Source organism: Lampris incognitus, chromosome 4, assembly GCF_029633865.1.
Source record: "Lampris incognitus isolate fLamInc1 chromosome 4, fLamInc1.hap2, whole genome shotgun sequence".
NCBI classification, from domain to species: Eukaryota; Metazoa; Chordata; class Actinopteri; order Lampriformes; family Lampridae; genus Lampris; species Lampris incognitus.
The window spans coordinates 386,870-401,748 of NC_079214.1; the positions used below are offsets into that span (position 1 = coordinate 386,870).

General features: G+C 47.0%; 1 protein-coding gene across 1 annotated transcript in view; it reads left to right on the forward strand.

Moving 5' to 3' along the window:
- Positions 1-6,218, forward strand: part of ankdd1a (ankyrin repeat and death domain containing 1A) — a 165,615-nt gene extending 159,397 nt beyond the window's left edge. The window contains exons 13-16 of the mRNA XM_056279135.1: positions 3,087-3,106; positions 4,524-4,693; positions 5,389-5,520; positions 6,059-6,218. Coding sequence (XP_056135110.1) covers positions 3,087-3,106; positions 4,524-4,693; positions 5,389-5,520; positions 6,059-6,120 — 384 coding nt within the window. The 3' untranslated portion in view covers positions 6,121-6,218. The remainder of the gene's footprint in view (positions 1-3,086; positions 3,107-4,523; positions 4,694-5,388; positions 5,521-6,058) is intronic.
- Positions 6,219-14,879: the final 8,661 nt, after the last annotated feature.

Sequence of the window (14,879 nt, forward strand, 5' to 3'; positions counted from 1 at the left end):
AGGGGCTTTGAAAGTCCTACAAGAGAGGTATGGAAACCCCTTCGTTGTACAGAAAGCCTTTCGAGACAAGCTAATGAAATGGCCCAAGGTTAGTGCAAATAATCCTCTTGTGCTTCGAGAGTTTGCAGACTTCCTGCAAGGCTGCGTTGAGGCAATGCTCCACGTCAGAGGATTATCCATTCTAAATGATTGCGAAGAAAATCACAAGATGCTTAAACATTTACCAGAGTGGATCGTGCGTAGATGGAGCCAAGTTGTTGTGAAAGAATTGGATGCATCTGGAGATTACCCAAGCTTCTCATGTTTCACAGAGTTAATTCAAACATAAGCCCACATAGCCTGTAACCCCATTGTCTCTCCATTCCCTAATGAATAACAAGCCCACGGATGAAAGAGTGCCTAAGAGAGCTAGAGCACTCAACACTAGCACTCATAAGAACAAGTCCACCTCAGAGAATCAAGAATAATCCAATTCCTAGCCAAAACCACCTTGCCCCATCTGCGAAGATGAAACGCACGGTGTCACCAAGTGCCCGAACTTTGTAGCAAAAACTATGCGAGAAAAGAAGGCTTTCATTCATGAAAATCACCTCTGCTTAGGATGTCTGAGAAAGGGACACAGCAACAAAGACTGCAAAAGATGACATACCTGTGGCACGTGCAACCGACGTCACCCTACCTGCTTGCATGAAGAGAGAGATAAAAGGTCTGTGGAAGCATTAGAGAAACATTCCACTTCCACAGACAATGCAAGCCAGGAAATTCACACGGTCACGTTGAACACAGTGATGCAACGCGCCTCTGCCACTTCAAGCATTGTCTCAGTTCTCATGTCATCAACAGAAGAGCCACAGAGAGAAGTTCTCACTTACGCTCTACTCGACACGCAGAGTGACTCAACGTTCATCTTGGAAGATCAACTTGAAGAGCTAAAAGTAGACACTCAACCAGTACAACTGAAACTTAGCACAATGACGGGTGTTGACACAGTCATAGCAAGCAAAAGTGTTCATGGTCTACAAGTTAGAGGGCTACACTCTGAAAAACAGATCCAACTACGCCAAGCCTACACCCGCAACTTCATTCCAGTAGACAAGTCTTACATTCCAACTAAGAAGACTGTGCTGCAATGGCCTCATCTCAAACATCTAGCGAACAAGCTACCTACAAGGCTGTGAAGTGGGATTGTTAATCGGAAATGACTGTCCGTTAGCATTAGCCCCCCTTGAGGTCATCACAAGAAGTGATAACAATCCCTTTGCGCAAAGAACTGAACTCGGGTAGAGTATAGTAGGCTCATCCAACCCACATTTGGATCGACGGGGAAACCAGAGTGTTGTGCATCGTGTAGCAGTGAGGGAAATATCAGCTCCATCTACCACTGATGTGCTGAAGGTCTTGGCAATCAGACTTCAATGAAAGGAGATACGAAGACAACGACAAGTATGTATCCCAAGATGATGTCCGCTTTTGTACAGCTTCTTAGCGACAACATCAGTCAGAGGGAAGACGGACACTATGAAATGCCTCTCCCTTTCAAGAGCAACAGTCCACCTTCACTACCAAACAACAAAAGGCTGGCTACAGTCCGACTGCAATACTTAAAGAAAAGGTTGAAGGCCAACAAACAGTATCGCGACCAGTACACCACCTTCATGGAGGACATGATGATCAAAGGTGACGCGGAGCCAGCCCCTAAAACACCTGAAGGGCAGACTGTGTGGTACATACCCCACCATGAGGTGTACCACCACAAGAAGCCATAAAAGATAAGGGTCGTGTTTGATTGTTCACCAAAGTTCCTCGGTGTCTCTTTAAATGGCATGCTGCTGACAGGCCCTGACCTGATCAACTCCCTGTTGGGAGTGCTCTGTCACTTCAGGAAAGAAACTGTAGCTGTGATCTGTGACATCGAGAAGATGTTCCACCGGTTGTCTGTCTCTCTTGAATTACGGAACTACCTAAGGTTCCTCTGGTGGGAGACCGGAGATGTGGAAGGTGAACCACAAGAGTATCAGATGGCTGTCTACCTTTACGGTGCTGCTTTGTCCCCCGGATGTGCCAACTTTGGCCTGAAGTACCTAGCTTGACAACACAAAGAGAACTATCCAACAGCATCAGCCTTTATTGAGAAGAACTTCTACGTGCATGATGGTCTAACTAGCATCCCCTCAATAGAAGAGGCCAAGAAGCTCGTCGTTGAGGCACAAGAGTTGTGCAAAAGAGGAGGTCTATGCCTTCATAAATTCAACTCGAATGAAAGAGAAGTCTTGAACTCTATGGACCCATCAGAAAGAGCAGTAACAACCGAACCACTGAATCTTGGCCTGAATACCACACCGGCAGAAAGTGCACTCGGTATCCAGTGGTCACACTAGAATATGACACCTTCAGCTTCAATGTCGACTTGCCGGATAGGGCCTCAACACGCCATGGTATCTTGTCAGTCATCGCTTCCTTGTACGATCCACTGGGGTTTGTCGCTCCATTCACCCTAAGCAGAAAGTGCATCCTTCAGGAGCTGTGCCATAGAGGTATCAGATGGGATGACCCACTTTCTGAGGACTTAAACACACAGTGGGAGGAATGGAAGAACGGTCTCCAGAAGCTGAAGGAAGTCTTAATACCGAGATGTTACTGCCCACAAGACTTCGGCAAAACTGTCACTATGGAACTGCACCGCTTCTCGGATGCTAGTGGTGTGGGATGTGGGACATGTTCCTATCTCAGATTCAAAAATGAAAGTGGTGAAATCCACTGCTGTCTTGTGATTGCCAAAGCAAGAGTTACATCGACCAAGGTCACAAGCTTTCCAAGACTGGAACTTTCAGCAGCCGTCGTCTCCACAAGATTGTCATGCTGAAAAATGAACTTGAAATGCATATTGACGAAGAGTTCTTCTGGACAGACTTTCAGATTGTCCTGGCGTATATCAACAATGAAGCACGAAGATTTCATGTCTTTGTTGCAAATCGTGTGCAAGAGCAAATACAGATCCCAACCAGTGTCATCTAGGGCGTGTGCTTGAAACCACGGAAGAGAGTGATGGTTTAGTGCGCTATGTAAAGGTGTTAGTAGGAGAACAGGATCATCCATCTAAACCTTCGATCATAGAAAGGCCCATTCAGAAATTGGTTCTTCTCCTAGTGAGTGAGTGATTAGCGGAGTGACACCTCAACCACTCAAGACATGCGTATTCTTTAGCAATCTAGTATACTATAGCCGTGAAACTTAAAATGGTTAGCCTATATGGAATAATGTATATTTCGTTTAATATGGTTAATCTGTATTTTCACTCATCATAACATGATTGGTGGCAGTGTAAGGGACCACAACCCTGATGTCGTTTTTTACCTACGGGTACTTTTAATTTGAGATAGCTTTACCTATCTATGGGGACTTTTATTTTGAAGAATGTTTTCCTTGCCGTCCGACTAGCAGAAGCTCACATTGGCTCAACGATGAAAGCAGGTGAAGGCATGTGCATGTGAGATCACAATATGAAAAGGATTGTAGTGTTTACTGCATAACTCGAGGATTAGCCTAAATGTTTGTGATTACTGAACAGCAATTGATTCGAAACTATTGAAAGGAGTTTAAAACGTTTGAGACCAGAAGACTGTTAGCGACGAAGAGCAAGTTGCAGAGTTTCTGGCAAGTTTCTATCTGTTCCAAGACGTGTCTCAAGATGGCGCTCTAAGACTTACCTAGCCCCTTGATAAGCAGAGCGAGGTACGTCATGTTTTACGTTGAGTGTGGCCTACTATTGCTCATGTGTTTTCTTTTATGGTACATGTATATGTACCATAAATGCTACCATAATGTACCATATACATTTATAATTTTGTGAAGCTATGAAGTAGTTGGCCCAATTGTGTTGTCACTGTCCTTCTATTCTGTATAGTTTTCACGGTGCTCGACAAGAATGCACCTGTGTAGTTTTTGAGGCAATAAATGCACCCGCTGAGACTCTCCACGTTCCGTCTTTGTTGAAAATATCGAGGGCAGCTACATCTGGATTACTGAACATGTATCAAGACACATCCTCTTTTAGTTTTTGCTTTTCAGTGTCATGGTGGAACGTCTCCTGCTGGTAATCTCTCGTAGGCTTTGTTGTCGCAGTAGGAAACCACCGTAAAAAGCAGTGTGAAGTTTTAAAATTACCACTTATTCACTATGACAGACTGCTGTAGCATCATGTTGGCTTTGTGTGAACTGTTGAGTGTCTCTTTGCACTGAAGGAGGATTGTCGATTTGTCCTCCATTAATTACATTGAAATATAGATGACAAGCTGGCTCCGTGTATCCAGTATGAGGAAAGAGATGGATGATTGTGAAAATGAAATCTACCTACACACTACATGAACGATGAGGATAAAATAGAGAGACTAAAAAAATCCAAACTATTCCTATACAAGTGTTTATTGTATGTACATACATTATGTTAAAGTACTCCCAAACATGAAGACAATCTGTTCTTCTTGGTAACAGGATCATATAGGAAGCAACCAAGACGCCTGGGTGGGGAGACAGTTGAGCTTCAAACAGGATCACCAGTTAGAGACACAGCACATTCGCTCTGTCTTGTGGACTTTAGCTACTAAGCATCTGTGCCGTGGAGAATGGAAGATTCTTGCTCAACACTGGGGCTTCTCTGATGCACATAAACGAGCTATAGAACAACAATGGACAGGTGAGCCATGCTTACCTCGAAAAAACTGATGAAAACACAAATGAAACACATTACTCAACTATTGGTATGATCAGATGTCAAAATGCGACGCTATTCCCTCATTTCAGTGAGCCACAAATCTCTGATGCCTTTTATTCCACATGCAAAGGCATTTCAGGTAGTTTTCTGCCACGGTTCAGGAACATTTTGAATAACTAATGAGTTCGGAACGATCTACGAGAAGTACGTAGTTCTCGATAGCGTGCTTTCCCACAGCAGTGCAAGAACCGATTTTGTAAATTACAAGTAAATTCCGAGCGACATGCCATGAGTACAGCCAACAGTTTGTTTGCTTTCTGTCAGGCTACCATTTTTAAACATAAACATGGCGGTTGTTCATTCTCAGTCATGCTTGCGTCATTCTGATGTTTGCATTTGGCCAATCAGCACCATTCCATGAGCAAACTCCACCCCAGTAGTTTCTGGGCGGTGGAAAAGTATCTACCCCAAAGTAGGTCTAAGAGGTTCCTGGAAGGTTCCAGAATTTGACCCTGGTTCCTGCTGTGGTAAAAAAAAAAAGTTCCAAGTCCCTGAAAACAAAATCTGTTCCAGAAAAAAGTTCATGTGGTGGAAATGATCCTTCTGATGCATACATTTGTGTCTTTAAACCACGCTCGATTTGTAAGAATGTATATGATTTTGGATTGAAAACCTAGGAATGAAAAGCTTTAAAGAGCACGGTCATCGGATGCTGTTAATCTGGCTTCATGGTATGGTGATGGCAGGGGAGAACCCAATTAAAGGTCTCTATGAAGGGCTGGTAGAAATTTCAAGGAATGACTTAGCAGGTGAGTCTATTAAAATGCTTTCGAGATCTATGTTGTCTTTAAATTGTGGTAATTATACATTTATCCCATATGATTTATAATTGGGCCAATCTGATTCAGAGACAGAAAATATAGTGCAATAATATCGCAACAATTAAGATGAGTTGGTATATAGATGACTTCTTGTTTCCTTTAAATAACCAGGGCGGCACGGTGGCCCAGTGATTAGCACTGCTGCTTCACAGCAAGATAGTCCTGGGTTCGAACCACAGGCCGTCCCAAGTCCTTTCTGTGGGGAGTTTGCATGTTCTCCCCGGGTCTGTATGGGTTTCCCCCCACCATCAAAAAGACATGCATGTTAGGGTTAATACTCCTGCCTGTGCCCCTGAACAAGGCAATGGAAAGATGAACTGGGGTTGGTCCCTGGGCGCTGCAGCTGCCCACTGCTCCTGTACAACAGAATGGGTTAAATGCAGGGAACAAATTCGTTGTAAGAATACAATTCGTTGAATACAATGACAAAATAAAGTGGCTTTCTTTCTTTGTTCTTTTTTTTCAGAAAGCATCCGGCAAAAGGCAAATTCAGACACCACCCTGCCCAAAATATGCTCTGCGATGTGAATAGAGCTGTGAATGACTACACAGAGAATGGTGACGAAGGTTTTGATTCACAAAAGAGCTCCCGAGATTTGTTGAAATCCGTGGCCGTGCAAATTAAAACCTGGGAAGGGTCAATTGCATGAAATATCTGTATTAAAATATTTACTTGGATTACAATGATGATGCACTTTGTGCCGTGTTAAGAAAGTGTGTAGTCATAAACATCTATTGTAACCAAACGTTAATTTTTATAAGATCTTTTTGTGCATGCAGTGAACCACTGATATATGAAGGAACTGCCTCAGCTAAAATGAAAATTTGAGCTGTTTAGACTACAGGTGTGACCGGTGTACTTTTTCATTGCGTTGTGTAGGAAAGACAGGACAACTTCTCTCATGCATGGGATCTGTATTCTGTCGCATATAAACAAAACAGGGCAGGTTTCAGAAAACGTCAGATCAGCTCCTGCTGTAGCCTCTTTCTACATGTCCAGAGTGGGAAAGACCGTGTAGCTAGCAACACAATTTTTTTACAAAAAGAAATAAAACATACCTGTCGCATATAAACAAGACAAGACAGGTTTCAGAAAACGTCAGATCAGCTCCTACTATAGCCTACGCAAGAATTGGGACCCACATTAGAGATAAGACACATTAGGAATGGATAAAATAAATTACAGGGGCAGACAAAAATGAACACATACCTCTTTCTACATGTCCAAAGCGGGAAAGAGGCAGAAGTCAGGGGGAACATACGTTTTGGAGCTACAAACAGGAAATGGCGTCACAACAGGGAGGGGCTACTAACAGGAAATGAGGTCACAACAAGGACGGGCTACTATAAGCGTTTCCTGAGGATATAATAAAATAAAATAACAATGTTGGCAATGAAAATAATAATAATAATGTGGTGATACTTTGTGTAATTATATAACATTTTTTGGTTATGACGTTTTTAACCATGCTACATTCACCCCCCTAGAATTACACAAAAATTGGAACATATCACAAATTGCAATCACCCAACAACACAACACCCACAATAAAGTCAGCAATACCTGCCACCTACTAAGGTTAGGAGGGCCACAGACTGGCAAAGCGCCAAACCATATCTAAAACCACTCCACGGACAAAACAAGGTGACTTTTACACCTCACGAAAATGGGTACAAAGGGAAGACGACTCACAAATCGAAATTAACCAAAATAAAAAAAAGAAATGGCAAATTCCACAGTGGATATTACACGAACCAAACAGCAATGTAGGCCTACATTACACTACCCATATAAACACATTAGGCCTAAAACAGAAAGGAGGCAGACTGTGGAGCAACAGTAAAGCGTGGACTGAACTGAACCATGGTTTCAGTCAACCTATGAACTGGCCTCACTACCCTGCCATACCTAGAGCGAACACTATTCTCTGGGCTCTGAGGTAGGATGTCAGTGAGGGGAGGGGCATGGGGCAAGGGGACGGGGGACGGTGTGAGATGAGCAGCATCATCGGTGGGGAGGACATCTACTGCAGGGGAGGGGGCGCACTCAACAGGTAAGTCACTGACACACTCCATCTCTGCATGGCTGGACTGATCATAGACCCAGGAAGCAGTGCGATCATGTTCACCTGGGTTCTGCCATGAGGATGAATCCACTCCTGAATGCTCGGCCTCACTGTCAGGCTCTGACACTGCCGCTTCAGGATCAGGCATGTGCAGTGTAGAGGGGTCATGGGACACTGTGTCAACACCCTGGACAAGATCACCCTCCATAACCAGTGTGTTGTCGAGAGAGAGGAAGTTGACTGATAAGAGGAGGTTCCTGTGGACAACCCTCACACGACCATTGCGGTCCCTGATCCTGTAGGTGTGGAACAACAACAGTGTGAACATCCGGCTCCCACTTGTCGGCTAGTGTCCGCTTGCCTCTTCCGCCTCTGTTCGCCACTAGGACCCGGTCACCGACAAAAAGAGGTAAGCCCTTGACTCTTTTGTTGTACTAGTCCGACTGATGTTTTCGCTCCAGAGACGAGTTCTTCCGGGCCAGCAACATGGCAGACTGGAGATCGCAGCCAGAGACTTCACATATTCATTGTAGTCGCAGACTGACTCGTCACGCAGGACGTTCTTGAACAACAGATCGACTGGCAGGCGCAGAACCCTCCCAAACATCAAATAGAATGGGGCAAAGCCAGTCGTCTCGTGCTGCGTGCAGTTGTAGGCAAAGGTCATGGTTTGGACCATTTGAGGTCACTTGTGCTTTGACTTCGGCGGGAGAGAACGCAACATGCAACCCAGAGTACGATTGAAACGTTCAGTGCCCCCATTCCCCATGGGATGGTATGGGGAGGTTCGGGACTTCCCAACGCCTGACAACTCCGGAAGCTCGGCAATCAGCTCGCTTTCAAAATTAGCCCCCTAGTCAGAATGAAGGCGCTGCGGGAAACCATAGACACAAAAAAAGTTTTCCCACAGCTTCTTGGCCACCCGCTTCGCAGTATGGTCTCGACAGGGGAAGGCACGTGCTAACTTGGTAAAATGGTCAGTTATGACGAGAATATCCACAGACATGTTGTTGTTATCTTAAGCAGACCAAAAGTCGATACACACAAGTTCCAGTGGAGCCGAAGTTGTAATGCTCTCCAGTGGGGCCCTTGCTGCCGGCTCTGGAGTCTTGCTGAGCACGCATCTGGGACAGTTCCTGACATAGCTTCGCACATCCCTCTCCATGTCATACCAGGAAAAGCGCTGACGGACCAGCAACAATGTACGAAGCTGAACCTGGTGGACAGCCAGGTCGTGAACACCACTCAAGGCCTGCGATTTCAGGGAGTCTGGAAGAACGAACTGGAACCTCCTGTGTTTGGTCACTTGGTCCTTTGAGACTCTGTACAGGGTTCCATCCAACAAGGTAAGTTTCTACCATTGCTTCAGAATCCGTAACACCATCATGCTCTCCTTATCCCGCTCACGCCTCGAAGGTCTCCGCTTCCTCTCAACGAAGTGTAGGACTCTCCCGATGGTAGGATCCTGTCTCAGGTGGCTCTGCAGGTCTGCGGATTAGAGTGAGAAGAACACATCTTGGCCAGGAGGAGCTAGCCCGCCAAGGTGACCAGCCAAGGAAGCAGCTCTCTGCGTCGGGCCGGACTCCCAATCCCCACAGGAGGAGAGGAGAGATGACACATCCTCTTCGGACAATGACACGCCACCAGTAGCACACAGAGAGTGGTCCTCGGCAGACTGAGCCAGACAGGTCACATGGAATGCATCTTGCACACAACTGTCGTCGATGCTGCACACTTGTTCCAGAAACTCTGAGTAGGGCTCTGACAGGAGATGCTGGCCCAGAGGTTTGACAAAGGGAGTCCTGCTGAGAGCATCAGCTACCACATTCAGTCTGCCCGGGACATGTTTGATCTCAAACGAGTATGGGGACAGTTTAGAGACCCAGCGCTGCTCACACGCATCCAACCTCGGCTTCGTCATGATGTATGTGAGGGGGTTGTTGTCAGTTCAGACAGTGATCTTGTGGCCGCTGAGCCAGTGGCTGAACTTGTCACACACAGCCCATTTCAAAGCGAGGAACTCGAGTCTGTGAGCAGGATACTTCGCTTGGCTGTGACTGAGGGCTTTACTGGCAAATGCGATGGGTCGGGCTTTGTCTTCGCCGGCAGTGACCTGGGACAACACTGCACCCAAACTGTCCAGAGAGGCATCAGTAGAGAGGATGAACGGCCTGTTGAAATCTGGATGGGCCAGAACGACAGAGTGAAGCAGTGCAGATTTCAGGCCCTCAAAAGCCCTCTCACAAGCCGGATCCCAGTCCTGGGGAGTCAGTGTGCAGAACGTCCCCGCTCTCCTGCAGCCTCTAGAGCCCTTCAGCTTGCGCTTTTGTCCTCCAGTCAAAGCAAAGAGAGACTTTGCCATCTTCGAACAACCAGGGATAAAATGCTGATAGTACAGCGCCATGCCAAGAAAAGACCTGGTCTTCTTCTGTGAGGGGGTGCAGCCATCAACTTCCATCAGATCATCTCTCTGGAACCCGGAGATGACAGTGACCTTTTCCTGGTCAACAGAGACTCCACTGACATCAACCACATGACCCAAGAATCTCACAGACTTCCTCAAAAAGTTACACTTCTTCTGTGAGAGCTTCAGGTTACTGGCTGTGATTCTTGTAAAGATGACCTCCAGCCGCCCCAGTGCTTCTTCCTCTGATGGAGCAAACACCAGCAGGTCATCCAGGTAACAGAGGAGGCTGGAGAAGTTGAGGTCACCGAAAATGCTAAGCATCATGCGCATGAAAGACGCCGGACTGTTGCACAGACCTTGGGGGAGCCGATTATAGTCATACAGGCCGAGGGGTGTTGTGAAGGCTGTGAACCTCCTGTCAGACTCATGGAGCGGGATGTTGTAGAACCCTGAAGTCAGGTCCATGGTGCTTAACAGGGCGTTTCCTCCCAGGGCAGCGAGGCAGTCCGCCTGATGGGGCAACGGGTGAGCATCTTTGACAGTCTTGGCATTGAGACATCGAAAGTCAGTGCAGATCCTCAGGTCTCCGTTCTTTTTCCAGACCATCACGAGGGGGGAGGCATACTCACTGATCGATTTACTGATAATGCCTTTCATCTCCATGTCTGACAGCACCTCTCTCAGCTGTTGATAGTGGCCGGGGGGGGGACACGGCAGTAGGGGAGGCGGAAGGGGCGGTCATCAGAGCGATGGATGTTGTGGACGAACCCCTTTGCTTCTCCACAATCCAGCTTATCCCTGGAGAAGACATCCTGGTAAGAGAGCACAAGTTCAGCCAACTTCCTCCTACAACTGTCGGTTACCTCACAGCCATCAACATCAATGTCTCCCAAGCCACAATCCTTCAGCAGCTGCACCGGGTCTCCAGCTGACTGTGGAGGCAAACTAGGTGAGTCAGAGGTGTCAATACCCGATCTGCACATCCCCTGAGTGATAGGCAAATCTTCCACGGCCAGGCAGGGGAAAATATTAGCTATGTTGGCGTTCCGGCGCAGTGTTATGGGTTCAAGTGTCAGGTTCAATACTTTGACAGGCACCCAGCGGTCCCCTCACGTGGGTGTCACAACTCGTCCCACCAGGATGTTTCTGGGCGTCAAACGTGCAGCAGTCGGCTCCACCATCACGGTGCTCCAAGGTGAGATAGGAGACCCACTGGGCAGCTTCCCCCACACCACATACTCGTGCTGGGGAAGGAGTGTGACAGCCTCTCTCAGTCGCACAGTACCCACAACATCTGGCACCTCTGGGCCCAACCACCAGGTAATACAGCTCAGCAGATGGAGAAACTGCTCACAATCAGGGTCAGAGTTGTTTGAGGAGATAAGCTTCCAGTACATGTCATCCCCCTTCATTTTCTGAATGATAGGTCTGAGAACATTGCTCCCTACAATAAACTCATCCTTTTGGTTCGGAACAACGAATGATGGAACAGTGAATTTAAAACCATAAACAACAATCTCCAACTCATAAATGCAGTTTGGTCTAGTCATACCACCACCACAACCAACAAGGACAACATTGGGTGGCGCTGGCTGGGGACAGGGTAGAGCCCCAGAATCTCTAAGCTCACTCTCTGCAGCTTCACTGAGGGTACATGGCATACTGCCCGAATCTAGCATACCTTTCAACACAACTTTGTCATCAATCTTAACAGGAGCATAAAACAACTCACTACTCTGCTCTACTCTCTGAGAGCCTGTCAGTATGACTATCTCATCTCCAGGTGATGCACTACAGGTCTGTACATAAAGTGAATGCAAGTCTTCTTCTTTACTGAGGGTTAAATCTCTATTGCCCCTGCTACCCCTATCATCACACGGGCGCTCTAATTTAAATCTGCAGCAGGAGACTGTGCTGGCGTAACTGGGGGCTGGGGGCCCGTGAGGCATACATTCATAAAGTGCCCAGGCTGATGACAGTGGAGACAAAGTCTGTGAAACCTGCAGTGTGAATAGGTCGTGTGACTACTGTCACCATGCACTGAGCATGGGGAACTGGACTGAGCGTGAGTGCATTCTGGCATGCTGGAATAGCCTCCTGACCGGCGGGGTTGGATCTGGGGCCGGCGGGACTTACTCTGAGACCAGTGAAAGTAGTTCTGGGACTGGGTGGGAGCCTGGTACAAGGTATCTAGCATTGCCGTACACAGAGACAGGACCTTGTCAAACAGGGCGGTAACCTGCTGAATGTTCGCATCAGTAACAGGCACAGTAGGCATAGGAGGAGACTGAGCGGCCAACACAGGGGGTTGTTGAGACTGACTGGGAACAACAGCATATGCAGTGGCAGGTGCAGATGAAAAGCGGTGGAGAGGTTACCACGACAGGCTTGTGCTGTGTGCCACAGTGAGGGGCTGGCACCATCCATTCATGTGTGCAGACTGAGACGTTTGCATGTTGGAGATGGGCAGCTGTGCTCTTCAGACTCCTCACATGACCATCCAACCTCTCCTGGACTTCAGCTGCTGTTCACTGCTCCACGGGCTTGAACTGGAAATACACTGCCAGTCTGGGGTCAGGGCAATGAGTGATAAACATCATGACTACCTCAGCACTCGGATCCTCAACACTCTTGTCTCGCCTGCGGAGGCTCTCATCAGCAACATCGATGGCTTTGTTCAGTCGGATCCAATAATCCATTGCACTCTCTGACACGTGCGGCACAGTCCCATAAAAGTCCTTCATAGGCATGCTGGAGTATGTGAGCTCGATGAAATTGCGTTTGAGGATGTCAAATATTGTGGTAGGAAGCTCAGCTGGACTGACTCCAGGACGACTACGGAGTGACACTTTCACCACATCTCTAGCTTTACCACCCAACCTGCTCATTATCAGGTCAGACCTCCCAGCATCTGAGCCGCAGGCCATCCTGCTCATGTATCTCCTCATCTTATCTTCCCACTCATGAATGGAAAATGTCTCAGCCTCGTCACCTTTAAAAAGGGGAGGGGGCTTGGACTCTGACTGGACTACGACTTTAAGTTGTGTGGGATCGATAGTTACATTCTGGTTGTCTAGAGGCTGGGACTGAGACTGGGGGCTGCTGGGCAGGTGCATGGCATGGAAGCTAGCAGCGATATTGTCACTAATCTGCTCAGCTAAATCAGTAATAACACTGCCCAGTGTTTCAGTAGGATCAACAACCTGGGGGGAAGTCTGCTGAGACAGGTGGGGGGCGTGTATGATAGGTGTTGAACTGGCAGAGGGACCCGACACACTAAACAGTGACTCATCATTCCCCTGATCAAGGCCGCCCACAACAGGACACACAGACCTAGACCTAGCTCTCCCATACCCAACCGACAATACTAACTGCCCTCTAGCCACACTAGTGGACTGTCCCCTTCCCACACCATGAATGAACTGTCCCCTTCCCACACCATCAGTAGCATCATGCCCATCAGAGAAAGAGCTAACAGGGGTATTGAAAATATCTCTGCTAGCATGTCTCAATTAGGCTATAACAGTGCATAAACAAACAAAATGAAACAAAAGCAAACAAATTCACAGCCTCAAAACATATAGCCTATGGCTTCAAATACCCTAACAAGATCACAGGAAATAGTTTACCTAAAACAAAACGAATTCTCTTCTACCCATAAATAAACATACACAGCTCTAGCCAGCACCATTTGCGGAAAAGAAAAAAAACTCGACAGAAAACAAATTCCTCCCAACACGATCTCCCCTCCCTCCCCCGCACCATTCAGCACGGAGCTTAGCTAGCTAGCTGGCTAGCATCTGTGGCACTGTTAGCATAGCAGGCTAACCCTGATACCATGAATGGAGCGGGGCGGGCTGAGAGAGGACGGCGGCTGCAGCAGGTGGCGACGCTTTCTCATCGGCGACGACGTATCGGACGGGTCATAGGGCACCAAGTGTGGCCGTGGTACTGTTTCATTGCGTTGTATAGGAAAGACAGGACAACTTCTCTCATGCGTGGGATCTGTATTCTGTCTGTCGCATATAAACAACACAGGACAGGTTTCAGAAAACGTCAGACCAGCTCCTGCTGTAGCCTACGCAAGAATTGGGACCCACATTAGACATAAGACACATTAGGAATGGATAAAATAAATTACAGGGGCAGACAAAATGAACACATACCTCTTTCTACATGTCCAAAGAGGCAGAAGTCAGGGGGGGACATACGTTTTGGAGCTACAAACAGGAAATGGCGTCACAACAAGGAGGGACTACTATAAGCGTTTCCTGATGATATAATAAAATAAAATAACAATGTTGGCAATGAAAATAATAATAATAATAATAATAATAATAATAATAATAATCATGTGGTGATACTTTGTGTAATTATATGACATTTTTTGGTTATGACGTTTTTATCCATGCTACACAAGCATTGTTTTTCAAATCAAACTGCTTTTAGGCACACATGCTACTACTACATTCGGCTGCTCCCGTTAGGGGTCACCACAGTGGATCATCCGTTTCTATCTTTTCCTGTTCCCTGCATCTTCCTCTTATCTGTCACGCCAGCCATCTGCATGTCCTCCCTCACCACATCCATAAACCTCCTCTTTGGCCTTCCTCTTTTCCTTTTGTCTGACAGCTCCAACCTCAGCATCCTTGTCCCAATATACCCAGCATCTCTCCTCCACACATGTCCAAACCATCTCAATCTTGCTTTGTCTCCAAACCGTCCAACCTGAGCTGTCCCTCAAATATCTACTACTACTACTACTACTACTTTCAGCTGCTCCCGTTAGGGGGCGCCACAGCGGATCATCCGTT